The following is a 19,158-nucleotide window of genomic DNA, read 5'->3' on the forward strand; positions in this document are numbered from 1 at the left end:
TTCGACAATGAAGATGTGAAAGCCACTGGACTGTCGCAGTCTGTTATGCCACAGTTTCTATCTGCTTCTGCCCCTCAGGAATCTGGCCCACCCATCCAGCTCTCCCAGAGCTGGTCTGCCGGCAACTACTTCCATAACTCCAGGGAAAGCCGCTAAATTGCTCAAGGCTCCCTTACTTTATTCACAAAGGAAGAAAGAGCTGGATGAGACCAGTGGTTTTAACCAGGAGCGTCTATACAAACCACCTGCAGAGCTTGTTCAAAAGGCTCAGACCAGCCTCAGCTGTGATATTCTTCTGCAGTGGGTGGGGTGACGGTGACCCACTGCCCCCCATGAAAACCAGTAGAGAAAGCACTGAGGGGTTTCCCACTGAACTGTTCCCTCCATGCAAGAGGGAATAGACCTGACTCAGAGAACTCAGAAAGGGCTCTCCAGGTGTCCTGTTCCTGTCGCCCCGCCCCTCAGAAGCAGAGGCATCTTGTATGGCCCAGAGGGCACCCGTGCTCTCTGGTGGACCACATTCACAAAACAGACACCGTGGAGATGCCACAATAACAATTTAGGTCTCTGCGAGAAACTTAAAACTACAAGAAACAATAAAAATGAAATTGAGAGTTTCCCATAAATACAGAATTATGTTACAGCATCTCAGGCAAAGCAGCTGCTTTATGGAAACAATATTTCAGGAAGTACAAAAGAACACAGCTGAAAGGTTGTCATATGCTGGGTCTGAATTTAATAGCTTTCACAAATTCAACCGAAAATCGCCCCCAGTCTGTTGGAACTTCACCACAGTCAGGAAACCCAAAGCCAATTCTCATACTTAATGCAGAGGCAAGCTCCCACTGAGTGGGAGCCAAAGGAGGTCTGGGAAGCCGCTCTCACCCTCTCCCAGTAACCTCTCAGCCTGCAGGCCAGAGCAGTCCTTGGGCTTAGCAGAGAAACGTCAGCCTCTGGCCCGGTTTCCACTTTGCTTCCTGCTGCCCCCTCTCTCCTGGCTTCCCAGCTGGGCCTCAACGGAACAGGCATCTGACTGCCCACACCCTCCTCTGCTCCTGGGAGGTCAGGGGCTTACGTGGTGCCTGGGGTCAGAAAACCTGGGCTGAGCCCCACTCCACCAATGACTGACCACACAGTCAGGGTCAAGTCATTGTACTCTCAGAGTCTCAGGTTACTTAGCTGCAAATGGGAATAAAAACCTCTCAAGATTACCGTGAGAATTAAATTCAATGAAATAAACTGTACATGCGAAAACCCTTGGAAACCATAAATAAGAGCTTTTGCTCGAAGTCAGCAACACTTTCCTTTTTCTAGTGAGCTGAGAACATCACACTCGCCATTTCCCTCCCCAGGATGAAAGGATGCAGTGTGCCTGGGTAAGGGGAGGTGCTTTCCAGGGTAGAAGTGCCACGAGATGAAGGGTAAACACATTGTCATAAACTGCATGGGAACAGCAGGGAAAGGGCAGGGGGAGGGAAGGGGACCAGCAGCAGCAGCAGCCCCTGGGGGGCCACCGCCCCAAGCACTGAAGGTGATAACCTAGGAAGGAAGCCTCATCTAGTGCTTGAGTGACCCTCAGACTGATGCTCAGGGTTCAACCTTAGCTGCTACATCAGAATTGACTTCTGTACAGTTCTGAAATATTTTCTACATGGACAAGAGGGCTTAAAACAGATGGGTATTTTCCATGATTAGAGCTAATTTGATTCACTTTGGGAGAATGCTGTTTACTCACTAGAGGATTCTTAAAAGCAAGGAGGGTGTCTGCCCCTTGGGCAGCTGGCTAGCCGAGGAAGGCCAGCCGGGTGATGCGTTCCAGACACTGGAACACCGCTTTCCTGAGGCAGCCCTCAGGCTGTGCGTACTTCCTTCCGAGGGGCCCCTGCATGCGCTCGACCTCAGAGGGCCCAGGGACCACAAGGGCCCTTTGCACTTACCTTCCTGTAAGTACATGACCGCCTGGGAATAGTTCTGCAAAGCATGATGGGTCCTTCCAAGGCTACTGTACGACACCGTCTTGGCCACCAAGTCGTTCATCTGGGCAGCGATACTCAAGTGCTGCTCTTGATAGACCACCGCCCTCTCGAAGGTGCCCAGGGATTCGTACGTCAGACCCAGGTTCCCATAGGCGCGGCCCTGACACGTGGGGTTGTTGGTTTCCTCCGCAATCTGCAGATCCAGCTGGTGGTACTGCAGGGCTGTATCATATTCCCCCATCTGCTGGTAAACGCCCCCCAGGCCACAGGCCGCATCACTTTCCAGAGCTCGGTCTTTCATCTCCCTAGCAATGTTCAGCTGCCGTTCAAGGCAGGAAATGGCTTGTTCGTAATTCCCTAATTGGCTGTGCAGACTTCCCAGTTCTCCATAGGCCTGGGCTTTATTAAAGGCCTCCCCAAGCTCGTGGGCGACCACGAGCCTCTTTTCAAAGCACACCAGGGCTTGCTGCAAGCTCCCCATTGCCCTGTGGGGATGTAGACAGAAAAGCAATGATATTATTTTGTGCAGGTGCAGACATACTAAAGCCCCTGAGAAAATGAAAAACATTTGTCACTGTCACTTACTATAGAAGCTCTTAACTCCTCTTCTAGCTAAAATCTATCATGTGCCCTTAGAGTGAGATGCAGGGGAATTTCATAATCTGGAAAGCAATTCAAAAGTCATCCCTTAGTGACCTTCCCAAGAGCCTGAGATTCAATGGGATATACACCCCAGAGGAAACATAAAATATATTAATAGGCACAATGATAGCAAGTGAACTGTTTGGTTCTTCAGGCCTCCCAATTTCCACCGCCGCTTAGACTATGTTTTTGAAATCACTTTACTGCAGCCATGAATCTCTCCCCCTGAGCCCCTCGGAACGCTCTGTGGGTGATGATTTAGTTTGACCCTTGCCCTTCCTCCACTCCAGGAGCCCTAATCCCCTGCCTATCTGGAGAGGCCATATATTTTGCAGACACAGACACCTTCTTGGGTTCCCCACATTCAGAAGGAAAAGCATCACCTTGGCCAACAGTGTGTCTTTTTGTGCTGCTAAGAGATGACATGATAGGAGTGGGAAGAACATAGATTTTGGCAGCAGACCAAACCAGTTGCGTGGGGACACATGAATTCCTTTTTCCTGAGCCTCTGTTTCTAAATGATAATAAATCCCGCATCCCATAGCAGATGATAATAAATGTAGCAATATAGGCTTGCTATAAATATTAAGCAAGTATCTATGCAAGATACCTTGTATGATGATAGGACTCGCATATGTCTGTTCACTCCTGACACTTTATCAGGCAGCTTTCCTTAAAAGCAACAAAACTGGGACCAAATAATTGGTGGGTACAGATGTATTAAAAAATACATTCATATAATGTGGGAGGCCTTGAGAAAAGATCAGTTAAGTCGATTCATCCATCTTTCCCATTCTCGTTACCTCATTTCTCCTGCTCCTTATGATGAGTCAAAATGGCAGTGCAGTTGGGGTCAGAGAGCCCTGGGTCTGACTCTCAGCTGCCACTTTTAAACTGTGTGATCTTGGAGATTAACCTAACCTCTCTGGGCCTCAGTTTCCTCCTCCATAACATAAGGGTAATACTGTCCCCTGCTAAATTGACAGAATCATTGGAAGAACCAAATGAGGTATGTACGAAAATGTTCTGTAGCCAATAAACCACACGCAGACCTTAAGTTGCCATCACTGTCACAACTGCTCTTTGTGCAGGCTTGTCAACCACCCGTGTCCCCGGTCTTGTTTACCTGTGTCCATTTCCTAGGCCCCGGTAAGCCTTGGCTTGGTCTTGCATGCGATTCAGACTCTGAGCCACAGATAAATACTGTTCATAGTACTTGACAGCTTCCTCGTAGTCACCCAGGGCCTCGTAGCAATCCCCCAGGTTGCCGTAGGCGCGGCCCCTGTCGAGCACGGACTCGTTTCCGCTCAGCTGCTGCAGCATGGCCAGCTGCTGCTCGAAGTAGCCGATGGCTTCTTCCATCACATTCATGTTCATCTTCGTGATGCCCATGTTGCCATAGACCTGGGCTTCGAGGCTTGGATCCTTCAGCTTCTGCCCTAGATCCAGCTGCTCTTCATAACATTTGAATGCCATTGTGTATTTCCCAAGGGCCATGTAGACGGCAGCCAGGTGCCCATGGGCTCTGCACTCTCCCGGCAAGTCACTCAGCTCTTGATACACCTCCAGTTCCTGCGTGTGATAACCTAAGGCCTTGTCATACTTCTGGACCATTCGGTAGGCAGTGCCCAGCGCTGCATACGCACTGGCCTCCAGTCTTCTGTCCTTTACATGGTGAGCTAAGCCCAACTGCTGCTCGTAGAATTTTATTGCACCATTTATATCTTTTTTACAGATGAATATATCACCCAGGTTCCCTAGGGCTCGAAATTTAGCCTGGGAATTATTCAGGGACTGAGCTAGGGACAGCAGGTACTTTTGACACTCTTCAGCTTTGCTGAAGTTCAGCAGAGCCTTGAATGCTAGGCCCAAGTTGCAGTAAGCTTTCGCTTGGCTCAATTTGTCGTGAAGGTCTTTGGCCAGTGCCAGATCCTGCTCGTAGTACTTCACCGCCTCCTGGTAATTGCCAAGGCAGTAATGGGCGTAGCCGAGATTGTGGCAGACCTTTCCTTCTCCTTCCATGTCTTGCAGGTCTGGAGAAAGCCGGAGGTACTGTTCGTAATAGGGGGCAGCTTGGACATACTCCCCCCGAGAGCAGTGGAAGTTGCCCAGGTTGCTGAGGGCCCGAGCCTCACTCTGGATGTCACGCAGCTCCCGGGCAATGTTCAGGTGGTTCTGATAGTGCTGCAGGGCCCGGTCATGGGCACCCAGGGCCTGGTAGGCCACAGCAAGGTTCCCGTGTGTGGATGCCTGGGAGGCGCGGTCATTCACTTCCATGGAGATCTGCAGCTCTTGCCGGTGGTACTTGACTGCCTGGTCGTACATGCCCAGAGCGTTATAGGCATTGCCCATGTTCCCGTAGGCGCGGCCCTGGGCAGCGTAGTCACTCAGCTCCTGGGCGATGCACAGGTGGGTCTTGTGGAGTTTCAGTGCAGTATCATAATCGCCTTTCATCTGGTGTATGATTCCTGAGAAAGAGAATGAAAGGGACAGAAAAAGGTTGGAATAACTGATTAGCAATTTGGAAAAAAATGTAATTTGCAACTCAATTTACACTCACATATAATCCAGATGAATTAAAGAGTTTAAAATAACAGAAGGTAGAATTAAATATTTATTAGCTCTCCAGAGGGGGGTTGGCTTTCTGTGCTTTGAAGCAACAACAACAAAAACTGACAGATTCTATTTAAAAATTAAGACATTTTCTACTACATACACACACACACACACACACACACACACACACACACATATATAAAAGCAAACACAATACTGGAACATATATAAAACATATATTAAAAATTTGATAGCTATTTATATAAAGATTTTACTTGGTCTTACTTTTTTAAAAATCAAGATTTAAATTCACTGAAATAGGCCAAGAACCTCATGAGCAGACAACTCACAGCCAAGGAAATCCAAAGTGTAACCAGAGGGGAAAATGCTAATTTGTTTTAATAATCAAAGAAATGCAAAATAAAGCAGCCCTGAAGCACCATTTTACTTTTACTAAATTAGCAAACAAATGATTTAAACAACATTCTACACAGATGAGGTTGCCCTGAAACTGGTGAGCACACCAACCACTGGACACTAGCTGACACAGCCTGGGGACAAGCGGCACGGCAGGAACCGGGGCACACACTGCGAGAGCCTACAGTGCTGCTGCTCCGGGGAGTGTGGGGTTCTAGGGAAACCCTCCGACCAGCGCAAAGGCTAAATGCACAGCAATGCTTACTGCGGCCTTACAGGCCAGTAGAAAATCAGAAACATCTTAAACGGCAAACAATGGGGGACGTATATCAATTCGCAGTAGAGGATCGTGCGGTCATTAAAAAGATAATTATGAGGTTGATGCAGAAAAATGGAGGGAGAAGGTTCTTACAATATGTTAAGTAGAAAAAGCAGAAAACAATGCTGTGGGCTCCCTGTGATGACAACTAGGGGAAAAAATGTGCACATGGATGAGCCCTTGAGGGGGATTTTGCATAATTTTTAATTATGCAAAATTAAAAATAGTGGCCTTGTTAGGTGATGGGATTTAAATGATTTTTGTTCCAAAATTTCTTTGTAGCTTTTACTGTCAACAATAATAGCACTTCGAACAACCCTCATAAACTATGCTATAAGCTACTAAGCTGAGTTATTGTTCTCACAAGCAATTCAAATGAGATGTATCATAAATATCAAGTAGTTCCAAATGAGGGATATTGTAAAGGTAACTTTAGGGATGCCTCTAAGGTGAGCATGGTTCATCCCAGTTACGGCTGGGTTTTGCAAACCGGTTTCTCCTTGTCCTTGATTTTGACCGTGCTTTTTCACGCATCAATGTATGAGCTTTGCAGTGGTGGCCAAAACCTGCAGAAAATGCAAAAACTCAGAGACACCAACATGGGTTCTTATTAAAATATCTGAACTGAAAATAGCAGCACTGAGAAAGAAAGCTGTCAAAATCCAGCCAACGCAATTTCCTTCTCTCTGTGCACCTTTGGTTCATTTGTTTCTTTGTTCATTTGTTCATTCATTCATTCATTCACTCCCACAATGGCCCAGGACACACTGAGTACTGTATGCTAATACTGTAGGGAGTAGCAGGGGGAGAGAGAGAAATGAAGACAGGAGTCTGCTCTTGAAAAGCACACACAAAATAAATGCTGAGATGTGGAGGGGAGGAGCGTGGCAGCTTCTCCTCTGCTCCCACGTCCTTTCTCCCCACTGGCTCTGCAGGTCTGCCCAGCCCCAGGAGCTGTGCCGTCTCTAGTACCAGCCACCAGTTTGACATTGACTGAACTTAGGGTTCTGGATAAATAATTTAGTCTCTTTGGGCTTTGGAAAGCTCACCTATAGAATGAGGAAAATAATTACTGACTTTAGAGGGCAGTAGGAAGGATCAAATGAAATTACGTGGAAGTGTACTGTAAACTATAAAGTGAAATTCCAATAGTAGTTATTGAAATTACTAGATGCTTTTAGGAAAAGGAATTCTGGGGTGGTAGAGATTAAATAAACTGTGGCAATTCTTCTGTGTATTTGCTTGTAAGAGTAAAATATTCTGTAATTTAAAAACAACTAAGAAGCCATAGTACTCTAAATAATGCAATAACATGGCACCATTAAAAATGATAAAGTGGAAGTTTATGTATTGACACGGGAAAAGACTCCAATATATTAATAAAATATATGGGCACAAAACAGTACATTTTAATAAAAATGTTAATAGACTGGGTGTATATACTTATGTAAATGTAAATGCTTACATTTACACTATACATATGTACAGCATAAAATCTGTGTCAGTGTTAACAGTAATGATCTTTGGGTGGTGAAATGGCAGGGGTTTTTTTCTTTTTGATTATCGATATTGTGTGTTTTTTTCTATGATGAATGCATAACCCTGGGTTTAAAACTTACTGAGAGCATTTTGGAAACTCTGACCCAATAGGAGGAGTGCTCTTCCTGGGGACTGGGTCCAGCCACTCCCTGGGGCTGGAGATGTCACCAGCATCCTAGCTGGAAGGATCTCAGAACCTGTCTCAAGGTTAGAATCTCTCAGTGGCCCAAGAGGCGCTACCTTAGCATTATCTGGAACCCCTTCTAGTGGTGAAAAATCATTAGTGACGGAAACATTTCAGTTCTAAAGACCTGCATGTGGCCTGTCCCCTTAGATTTCAAATTTCTAGGTATCCTTAGAGAAAATGAATCACTTTACTCCCTCTCTCCTCCATTTCTGCATTTCTGAAATGAAGGTCCAAATACCTGCCAGCCATGAGTCCCCCTTATAGACAGGGCCGGAGCTGGGGCGGTAGGGGCAGCAGCAGGGCCACATCTCCCCCCGAGCACTTTCTCCCCCAGCGATGTCCTTGCATTGCTTCCCCCCCGCCACACACACACACACACACACACACACACACACACACACACACACAGCTTTTGGATTTCGCTGCCTTGATTTTTAAGCCAATAAAATCACTAGTTGGTTGCTAAGATGATGTTGAGACCTTCGGAGAAGGCAATCAGAGGAGGCCATGGTTTTTTGCCTGCTCCCTACCACCGAAGACACAGGTCTCCTTGCCAGCCCCCCACACCTCCCTACGCGTACCCCACCGTGCAGTAAGCTGGCTAAGCGTCTAGAGGGGACACTATGATGGAAAAGGACAAAACTGTAAGTAAGAAGTTCTGTTCTACAAGCCTGGCTCTCACCTCACTCAGCTGAGAGACAGTCACTTTATGTCTCTGAGCCTTTCTTTCTTTTTTAAATTGAAAACTTTTGGGTGTTTTTTCATCTTTTTTTTTATTGTATTTTATTGTTTATGCCATTACAGTGGACCCCACTTTTCTCCCTTTGCCCCCCGGCCCCTCCCAGGCAATCCCATATCACTGTCTCTGTGTATGGGTCATGCACACACTTGTGCTCTCTGGCTAATCCTTTCCCCTTTTTTCCTCCAGCCACCCCACTCCCCTCTGACGGCTGTCAGTCTGTTCCACGTATCTATGCTTCTGTTTTTATTTTGTTCGTTAGTTCATTTTGTTCATTAGATTCCACATACAAGTGAGATCACATGGTATTTGTCTTTCACTAACTGGCTTATTTCACTTAGCATAATATTCTCCAAGTCCATCCATGCTGTTGCAAAAGGTAAGAGTTCCCTCTTTTTTTACTATGTAGTACTCCATTATGTAAATGTACCACAGCTTATCCATCCATTCATCTAAGATGGGCACGTAGGCTGTTTCCAGATCTTGATCTTGGCTATTGTAAATAGTGTGGCCATGAACAGAGGGGCGTATACTGTTTTTTGTATTCGTGTTTCAAGATTCTTAGGATATGAGTATATTCCCAGAAGTGGAATTGCTGGGTCGAAAGGGAGTTTCACTTTTAATTTTTTGAGGACACTCCATAGTGTTTTCCACAGTGGCCGCAGCAGTCTGCATTCCCACCAACAGTGCGCTAGGGCTGCCTTTTCTCCACATCCCTGCCAATTCTTGTTGTTTTTGACTTATTGATGGTAGCCATTCTGACAGGTGTAAGGTGGTATCTCATCGTGGTTTTAATTTGCATCTTTCTGATGATTAGTGATGTTGAGCATTTTTTTCACATGTCTATGTCCTCTTTGGAGAAGTGTCTATTCAGGTCCTTTGCCCGTTGTTTTTTGCCTTATTACTAAGGTAGGGTTATAATCACCTCAAAGAAGTGGTATGAGAAACATCATAATCTCCACCACTAATCTGTGTGAACTATTTAAATGTGGTATGAGTGGTATTTCGAGCATGAGAGAAGGGAAAAGAAATTCTCTGTCTCTTGCTCTTCTGTCCTAGGAGTCAGGCCTGGTTAACAGGGAGCAGTCGGGACTATAACAGCTACCCAGGGCTTGATGGTTTGTGAAAGGAACTGCCTGCTGGTTACGGCAAAATGATCTGACCCCAGCCGGCTTGCTGTGCACTCCCCTTCCCTCCTCCTCCTCCTCCTCATCGGACACTCCCACGGACCTGTGAAGGACCCCAGGAAGACTTTCTCAGCAGCGACCCTGGACACAGGCAAAGGTAGGAGGAGGTGGGCCTGGCTGAGTGGGAACCTCGTCACGTGCCCCATGTCTCCACCGTCCTGGCCGCTGCCAGCCGGGAGAATCCTGAACAGAACATTGCACACTCTTGGCGGCCTTTCTCTTTGTTGAGGCAACATGAAAGCGGCCCTGCGAGCTGCCAGCAGAGTGACTGCGCACGCTGAGGAGATAATCTGCAGATCCTCCTTCCCTTTGGAGACCCCAGCGTGATTTTCCAGGGCCGTCACTCAGATGAAGACTTACAGAGGGCCTGTCAGCGGGGGTGTGCTAGGTGACAATGTACCGCAGGGAGGGTAATTAAATGACGATTAGTGGGGCAGAAGACCAGTCACAGAGCAGCATTCTGACAGGGTGTGTGGAGAAAGGGCACGTGGTTACAGGCTGGTACATCGGCACAGGAGGCCGCTCTCCCCGTGCATCAGGAGAGGTCACTGCCACAAGATGAGCAGCACTGATTTCAAAGAGCCATTTGCTGCGAAACCCAAGGGCATCATGCTTACTAGAGGCTGGTGCAGGTGCCCATGACATAGCAAGTGCTCGGAGCATCCTGCTTCCACTGTTAACCATCACCAGCACAACTAGCAAAGGTGTGAACAGGACAAGCCAAGCAGAGGAATTTGTACTGAAACTGGAGCATTTAACGTTTCAGCAGTGAGTCCCGGCTATCTTTTCTCATGTGAATTCTGTAAAAGTAGGGCCTCTGGGTGCCTCTACCAACAGTGGAGGGGCTCCTCTCATTCACCAAAAAACGCTACAGTTCTGATGACTAATAGTGCCCCGCCCAAACAGGGGCTGAGGAGCTACTTCTGTTCTTCCTCACTGCTTTCATCCCGGCCACAGCACCAGCTATCCTCGGGGGAGACGCAAGACCTGGGACTTAGAGAGGCCCTCTGGCAGGCTCCCTTTATGAGTGACGTGACCTGGGCCCAGTGAGAGGAGTGAGTTAGTGGCAGAGCTGAAGGAACTCTTGACCTACATGCCCTCAGCGGTACCAGCCTCGCTGCTTTCAAAATAAGCAGAAGACATGAAGGAACTGTTACTAATTAGTCTCACTAGGTGTGACCTTGGACAGTAGCTGTGTTTTTAAAAGTTCTCCTCTGTTAGGAACATGTGTGGACGTATTTACAGATAACAAGACACGGTGCCTGAGATTTACTTTAAACCACTCTAGCAGGGGTTGGGAAGTGAGCTTATGTATGTTTACGAAAAGAGATGAAACAAGATTAGCAAAGTGTTGATAACAGGTATGTGGGGGTTCATTACACTGTTCTCTCTTTCCCCCTCTGTAAGCTTCCATAATAGAAAGTTTAATGAAATAATAAAGCTATGCAGGGGGATGTACTGTGCATTCTTGTGTAGCCCATTTTGGATCAGGAAGTTCTTCCTCATGGCTAAGTCCTGATCTGGATGTTTAAGTTCATATTTTCTGTGTTTGGGACCTTAGGAGAGAAAGAAATCAGCTGGTCACCAGCCTCCACAGCTACCCCAGCCCCCATAGTCCTCTCCAGGCTGGGAGGAGGACATGTGTAGACTGTGGGCAATACAGTGCTTTGCCCATTGCTTTGATTTTACACTCATGATATTTAGTTGTACCTTTCAGTTTAAATGATCTTAAAGAGCAGGATGAGATTTTGCCTTTAGCACAGGCAGCGTGGGAGGGGGTGGTAGAAACAGCTGGGAACACCTGCCCCGCAGAAACAGCGCTGTGTGTTCTCAGCTGCTCCTCGCAGTGCTCCTCCCCCCCAGGAAGGGCGGCCCCAGTTCTCCCAGGTGCCCATCACTCCGACTGTAGACATCTTTCAGTTGCCTGCACCCTCTCCCTCCCAAGTTTCCACACAGAGATCCTGTACATTGTACCTAAAATATCTCAAAGCTTGGGATGGGGAAGAGGAGACGGACCTGGTGAGCAGGCAGATGGCTGAAGTCAAAGTGCCGTGTACTAGAGATGCCACCACTGGAGGTTTGTCTCATTCGCCAGTCACTAGTTATGTACTTGGAGACAAGTCTCCAGCATTTTTGCCAGTGGAGGCCAGCAAAGGTATAGGTATTTTTAAACAGCAGAAATTCCAAAACCAGTTACGTGGTTTCAGCTGCAGGCATCTTCCCAGGAGGTGAGCTTTTCCTGAGAATTTGTGCCGCCTCCCAACCTATTCGATGACCTCATTCACACTTTAAAACACTGTGCTCTCAGAGACCCAGGAGACTCAGGACCTTGGGGCCGCCCAACTCTAAGGGGCAGGACTGGCACCGGGACTCGGCCCTCCTGACTCAGGAGTCCATACCCTTTCACCGGCTCCCCTTGTGGGATGAAGCTGGTGAGAGGTGGTCATGGTTTTGTGCCCCATTCTTCTCTATGAACAGCATCCTGCCACAGCAAACCGGCCTCGTGGCAGCTGTGTCAGACAGACTAGTGGCCGGGCTAGATTTGTGTCCAGAGCAAAGAAGTACACATATGAGACCAGGGAATCCTAAGGGCTGCAGCAGGAGGAGGCCGGTGCAATCACTTGTGTGGGTGCCACCTCTCGGGCCATCACCTGTCTCTTCTGCCATCATTTATCTTAATTACATCTGTCTGCTTTCCTACCCAACCCACCGGGCTCTTTGTCCCTCCAAAGGATAAGTGAGGCGAGAGCCTGTTATCTTCTTTTGCTTCAACAGCAATTCAGGATGTCTTCGGTGACATTGAGAGTTCAGTGGCACTTCTGCCCCAGATCCCGGCTGCCCCTCCCTTCTGTCTCCATTCCGAAGAGCCCGCTGCAATAAGGCCACAGAGCGGCCGCTCCCTCCTACAGACACACTCCACGAGAAACTGCCTGTCTTTCCCCCATCCCGCCTTTTGGAGGCATAATGGAGAAGTGAAGTTGTGTATATGTGAAGTAGACAATGTGATGATTTGATATACATACACACTGTGAAATGACCGCCACAATCAAGTTAAACAACATCTTTTGTGGCGAGAATATGTAACATTTAACTCTCAGCACAATTCATGTATGTAAGTATCACTAACTGCTGCCGCCCTGCTGTACTTTAGATCCCCAGAACTCACTCATTTTATAACCAAACATGGAGGAATTAAATGCAGCCAAGCAGAGAGCCCCTAATTGCTCACTCCCTGGCCCTCGAGGCTCCCTTGATGCAGAACGGAGGCAGAGTTCGTTTCCCTGTAGCCCCCCTCCTGCCATCGTCCTAAAAACAGGGGGTCAATAACAGAGACCAGAAGCCCGGCTGGAGCCCACTGGAGACCACAGATAATTCCCTGCCTTCACACCTGGCCCCACTGCCTGCTTCCCTCAGATAGTTAAAGACCACGACTGCAGCTCAGAAACTCCCTGGTTCTGTACGGCTGTAAATCCTGAGGCAGTAGGGAAGATTAATCGTGCCGTGAAGTAGGGGAAATAATAATTAAACCTATTTAAAAAGGAGGTGGCTGGAGAGGTGCACTCTGGAGATGGATGAGGTAGGAAGAGCTGGGCACAGTCCTCCCTAATGGCTGTGGCCAGGCCACTGTGAGAGGACTTGGTGGGAAGCCCAGAGCAGAGTGAAAAATATGCTGGGCCCGCCTGGCCGAGCCCCGCCATTAGTCACTGTTTGGAAAAGGAAGAGTGTGCCTGGTTTTCATTCTGGATCACAATAAGAGGTGGGAGGTACCCTCATAAGTTAACAATGCAGAGAATGTTACAGGGGGTTGGGAGTTGCTTCAATATGAAACCAACGGTTCTTTTGTTTCAAGGTCTGGGGTAGAATTACTGAAATGCAGAGATAGCTGCTTCTGCCCTTCCTGGGAGCCGAGCCTCTGAAAACTGGAACAACCCCACCTCCCTGGAGCACCTTCCAAGGATCCCCAAGGCCTGCAGAGGAAAGGGTTGCACTTACAAGCTCTCCAGACCCTGCACTAACCCACGGCTTCCTGCCCGCGCTCCCTAGGCCATGCCAGCCCGAGGCAGCCCCACTCGCCCTTCCGCTCAGTCCCGCCCTGCTTTGTATGCCTGATTTTCTCATTCCACTCGCTTGGCTAGGATGGACGGCCTTTCTCCCCAATCTGTGGCAGAATTTAATGACCTATACTCTCTGGTTCTCTTCCACATCCAGATATGCATTTCCCTGCTCAGGAGAAGTTAGGTATGCCCAGGGAAATGTGAGTACAAGCGATGTGTTACTTCCAGACAGAAGCGTTTAAGAGCTGGGGTAAAATATTCCGTGCTCTCTCGTCCCCTGCCTCACTGACTATGTGTTCCAGATGGTGCCGCTGTAGGAAGACGGAGCCCTAGCAGGTCTGGATTCTGAGCTGTCCCTGAAGGTTATATGAGCCTGTGGTAGGCTGTGTGTGGATATACTTTGTTGTTTAGGTCACTAAGATTTGTGGACTGTTGTTACTGTATCAGACCCTAGCACATCCTGCTGGACGTGCCATCCAACACCAGCCCTCCAGTCCTTGTCATAACCTGCAGTTTCAAACTGTCCTAACCACGTCTGTATGAGAGGAAAGATACCTGTTAATAAAAGTTTCCTGAGGGGCTTTTATGTCATCCACCCTCCTGGATGTTCTGAATTCTAGCCCCAAATCAAGTGAGCTCACTAAAATCTATAAACCTAAACCAACTTACCTTGGATCCATACTGAATAGGCCTCAGTGAACTGAGGTTTAATCTTAATGCTCCAGGGTTGATTTGTTTTGATTCATGTTTGCTATTATAAAATGCATACTGAAATCTATTATAACTTTACTGTTAAAATTTTATCGACACTATAAGTTTTGTTACTAGAACTCCTTATATAAAATCTCTCTTGAGAAATTTCTTTTAGAATTCAGCTTTCCTTCCCTTGAGGAATTCTGTGCTCCCATCTTTTGGATAATGAGAATTATGTGTTGCTCTTTTTTGCTCTGGTCACCAGGAAGCTCTGACTCTAACTTTTAGCCTTCATGGGCTGCATGTTTAGGCTCCTTTCCCTGATCTCAGTTTCCTACTTTTATTTCTATTTCCCTCTTCTTCATTTTTTATTGCTATTGTATCATCATTTGATATTGCAAGTGAAGTAAAATCCTTTATGGAATGAAACAAGTAAGAATCAAAAACCCTTCACCTTTGTTGAATGCTCACCTGACTGCCCTGGTAAACTGCCTACGCCCTAGTCTTCCCTGCAGTTTGTTTCACGGACCCTATTGTATCCATCTCAATAACCCCGAAGTACCAGTTGCTTGGAGACAGTGTTTATGGCACAAAGGCACTGTGACCAGAACTGGAAGTTCGCTGTTCCTGGCTCTATCAGGTTGCTGCCTTGTGCTCTTGGGAAGTTACTCCTCCTGGCCTCCAGTTGCCATCTAAGTGTGATACTCTGTTTGTTACAGTGGTCGTATTATTCCAAACAGCTTTGATAACTACAGTCCTCAGTAGCACAAATAACAAAACTAAATATGCCACTCCCTCCAACATTATTTCCCTATAGAAAGTAATTCACGCTCCATCTTAGATACCATCATGTTTCCAAAGTGAGCACACCAAAGGGAACCTGATACCAGGACACCTCATCTAAGGAGAGTGAACAACCATGGGCTCTAAGAAGGTCACAGCCAAGCTCTGCATGTGAATGAGAACGGGGCCCATTTCCTTAAAGGTCTCAGCATGTGCCTGAGAAAGGAGGCCCCAAGGGCACTTGGAAATCCGGTGGGTGCTTCTGGTTGTGGAATGGCTGGGAGCCCACACTGGCAGGCTGTGGGTGGCTCAGGGACACCAAACAACCTGTACCATGGCGGGGGGGGCCTGCATATGATGGGGAATCACCGCAGCCTAAAGAGCCAATGGACCACGCAGAGAGACACTGGGTGCGTGAAGGTGGTTTTATACTCCGTCCCTAATTATTAATAATAATAATAATAGTAAAAACTTCATTTCTGTGCAATCATTTACTGAAGTTGCTAAAATTAATTATCAAAGTTAGTTACTTAGGAAGTCTTTTGGCTAGTATCCAATAATTTAAGCAAAAGACTGAGAAACTAGAAACCTTAATTTTAAAATCTGGCTTACTGACTGACTGCCTTCACCAGTTTCTTACCTGTGAAATGTTATTCACTGAGAAAATAAATTAAAACACACACACACACACACACACACACACACACAGGCTTCCTCCCAAGTTTATTATGATAATTATTAGTAAGGGAGAGGGGAACCCTTCCTAATTAATAAAAATATGTAGTAGTAGCAGGGAATAATGGCAATAATTACAAAATGCTCCTTGTTTCCCATTTAATACCATGACACCAAGACCCAACTATCTGACTCTAAATATGGGATTTCTGCTCAGAGTTCTCTCCTAAATCTTAGTCTCATAAATCTAACTGCCGACTGGATACACCACAGATAACCTAAAATGCAAGGTTCCTAAAAATGTTTGTGAATTGTTGGGAGGAATTAAATCTAACCTTTTACAGCACTTGTCAATTTTCTGAGTCCATGGGGCCCGCTATTTTTTTTTAACTCTAGGAAAAAGGCAGGGGGCTGGGTCTGCTACTGAAGAAACTCACAAAGGCCACAGGTCACCAACTCACGAACTAGGACCTGAACTCAGGCCCAACAGCTCCAGGCCAGCACTTTTCTCCTGGGTTACTTTGCCCCTCTGAGAGGCTGAGCGAGCAATTGCTGCCAAACTCAGCTGGGCGATCTGGGGTGAGGACAAAGCCCATCCTCTAGGGCCACATCATTCTGTCAGCCCAGAGAGCAGGAGAAGATGGCACAGTCTGCCCAGACCAACAGGGAGCCCTGGAAACAGACAGGGAAAGGGAGGAGGAACAGAGGCGCTGGCCAAAAGAACAGCCCTTCGAAATGATTTCACTTTGCAAATTCAATTGCAAAGACAGATGGATTTTCCAGCAAGGCTGGAGAGCAAATTATGAAATCTGCTTTCCCGAGGCAATTGGGACTGAAAAGCTTCATTTTAAAAATTCACACTGGATAGAAAACTCAAACTCTATGACTGTGTGAAGTGTTCTGGCTAGATTAAGCATAATGCTATCAAAACAACTGATTCATATATTCTGCTCATTTTTCTATTAGTACATGGGCTTTTGGTTAGAGCATTTTCAAAAACATGGAAAAGAGCAAAATGGAATTGAAATTGTGAATCCATGTGCTGCTTTCAGTTTTCTTCCCTTTCTGTTTAACTGAGATTATGTGGGAAATTAGAGGCCCCTATGCGAGTTGCGCATGCGCAGTGCGGAGACAGCAAGTGAACGTGTTCTGAGCTCTTGTGGCCGTTTGCAATCTAAAACCCCATTCACCTCCTCTGTTCAGGTTGCAGATGTGGAGGGTCAGAGGAACCTGTAGAAAACCTCTGCTGACTCTTGATACACTGTAATTTTGTTGCATCGGGAAGGGATGGGCCCCGGTCTGTCTGTCTGTCTAAACCAGTCACCTGTGCACTCCTATCTCCCCCCAACCACTTCTTCTATATAAACATAAATAGAGAAACCACCCGATCTTTCCCACGCTGATCACGTAGAGTGATGCTAATGTAGAATGCCATTAGAGCCAAGACCCAGAGCAGGCAACTGGAACGCTTCTGTGGCTTTCTTTCGTTCTCTTGGTGTGCATGTTTTTACATGAGTGAGATTCTACAATGGATTAAAATTGAACATAATGATCTCAAAAATATGTTTTCAATTATAAAAATAATACATGTTAAAAATGCTCTGGCAGACAGGAAAGTTTGGCTCACCCAACACTCACTTTTAACTTCCTCCTTCTCCCTTGCTCTCTTTGGCTATATGGCTAGAAAGCTAAATATTCATTCTTCCAGTCTCCCTTGCAGCCAGGGTTGGGCCAGTGACACTACTGTAATCGGTGGACAAAAGCAGAAGTCTGCTGGTATTTTATGGAAAGCTTTTGCTTTCCTGATCGCAGGGTACAGAGAAGCTGGCTCCGCATCCCCAGCTTCTCCTGATTTGAACACATCACGATGCCTGGAGCTTCTGCAAACATCATGTGATCACGAGGCACAAGGAACTGACATGAGAGAGAGGCCAAGGGGGTTGCAGAGTAATGGGCCCTGTTGTCCTTGACCTCTGAACCAATGTCAAGTGCCTCACACTTAATGTTTTGTGGGAAGAATAAGCCTCTATTTGTTTAAGTCACTATGAATCAGATTTTCTTAGCCAAAAGATTACTGTTAGTATATTCAATGAAAAAAGTATAAAATACAGAAAAATTCTATCTATCTAGTCACCTATCTCTGCCTCTATCTTCATGACTCTCTGAGATCATCATTGCTAACATTTTAGTATAGTTTCTGACAATTTATTTTTGTGTTAGAGTGGATTGTTTTGTTCATATTGTATGTACTAATTTTTAAACATAATTAAAAGAAGACTAGGCTCTTAAAGGAAGATAGTAATAAAAAGGATTTTGATGACAGATATCTGCCATTAGCTCTTTGCTTAGACCTAGGTCATTCGGGGTGGGTTTACAGGAGGTAAACAAACGTTTTATTTTTTTTTTTTGTCTTGATAAGTTTTGGTAATGAAAGTGGTCATTATGTTGCTCTCTACAGCTCTGCTTTGTAGAATAAAAAGTGTTTTTATTTCAGCTGCTCTTCTCCCAGTGTCTTCACGATGAAAAGCAAACCATCCTTAGGGGAGTGCTGTGGCAGAACTACCTCACTGTGGTTATCAGAGGTGCCACACTAGACGAGAGGTTTCGCTCAAAAGGAGGGTGGAGGATGTCACGAAAGGAACCTATTTTCTGGTGTTGGTCAAGAAGCCAAAGAAGGGCATTTCGAGGTACACGGCAGATTCAAACTTCTTTGTCAGTAGAAGCCACTCACAACACACCAGCCAACTGAAGTGTGGGAGCGAGGTGAGAAAAAGACCCTCAAAGCCCTGTGAACACTTCCTAATTCTTGTCTTCATCTCTTTGCTCTTTCCTTCTATATTTTAATAGAGTTTATTCTCCACTTCTCTGACTCAGTTTCCCACTTTATCTGTTCTGCTCAGTTCTAACTTTATTGCGGGTTTTATATGTTTAGGTTCCTTGCAATTCACCCATCTTCCTCTTTCCCCGATTCTTCCCCCACTATCGGCCTGCTTCCTCGTTGTTATCTTCTACTCCTATTTCATGACTTTTTGCATCTATTTAATACTAAGGATGCCAAACTTGTATACACATTTTAGTAGTTCCAATATTAAACAATTTTTTTAAAGATTTTATTTATTTATCTTTAGAGGGGAAGGGAAGGAGAGAGGGAGAGAAACTGTACGGAAACTGTATGGTTGCCTTTCGTGCGTCCCCTGCTGAGAACTTGCCTGCAGGGAATCTGCCTGCAACCCAGGCATGTGCCCTGACTGGGAATCGAACCGCGGTTGTGTGGTTCACAGGCCCGCGCTCAATCCACTGAGCTACACCAGCCAGGGCCTCAATATTAAACAATTTTTAAAGGGCTGCTTACCTTCTGACAATCAATATTGCCTCTCCCTTATTCTGCAG

At 46.4% G+C, this 19,158-nt stretch overlaps 1 protein-coding gene across 3 annotated transcripts in view; it reads right to left on the reverse strand.

Moving 5' to 3' along the window:
- Positions 1-19,158, reverse strand: part of TTC28 (tetratricopeptide repeat domain 28) — a 576,581-nt gene that overhangs the window by 93,537 nt on the left and 463,886 nt on the right. For all 3 annotated transcript variants that reach the window (XM_053669950.1, XM_037153288.2, XM_053669951.1), the window contains 2 exons: positions 3,745-5,086; positions 1,938-2,461 (listed from right to left, as the gene is read on the reverse strand). In XM_053669950.1, coding sequence (XP_053525925.1) covers positions 1,938-2,461; positions 3,745-5,086 — 1,866 coding nt within the window. The remainder of the gene's footprint in view (positions 1-1,937; positions 2,462-3,744; positions 5,087-19,158) is intronic.

This window comes from Artibeus jamaicensis, unplaced genomic scaffold (assembly GCF_021234435.1).
Source record: "Artibeus jamaicensis isolate MK-2021 breed Jamaican fruit bat unplaced genomic scaffold, CSHL_Jam_final contig_525, whole genome shotgun sequence".
NCBI lineage: Eukaryota > Metazoa > Chordata > Mammalia > Chiroptera > Phyllostomidae > Artibeus > Artibeus jamaicensis.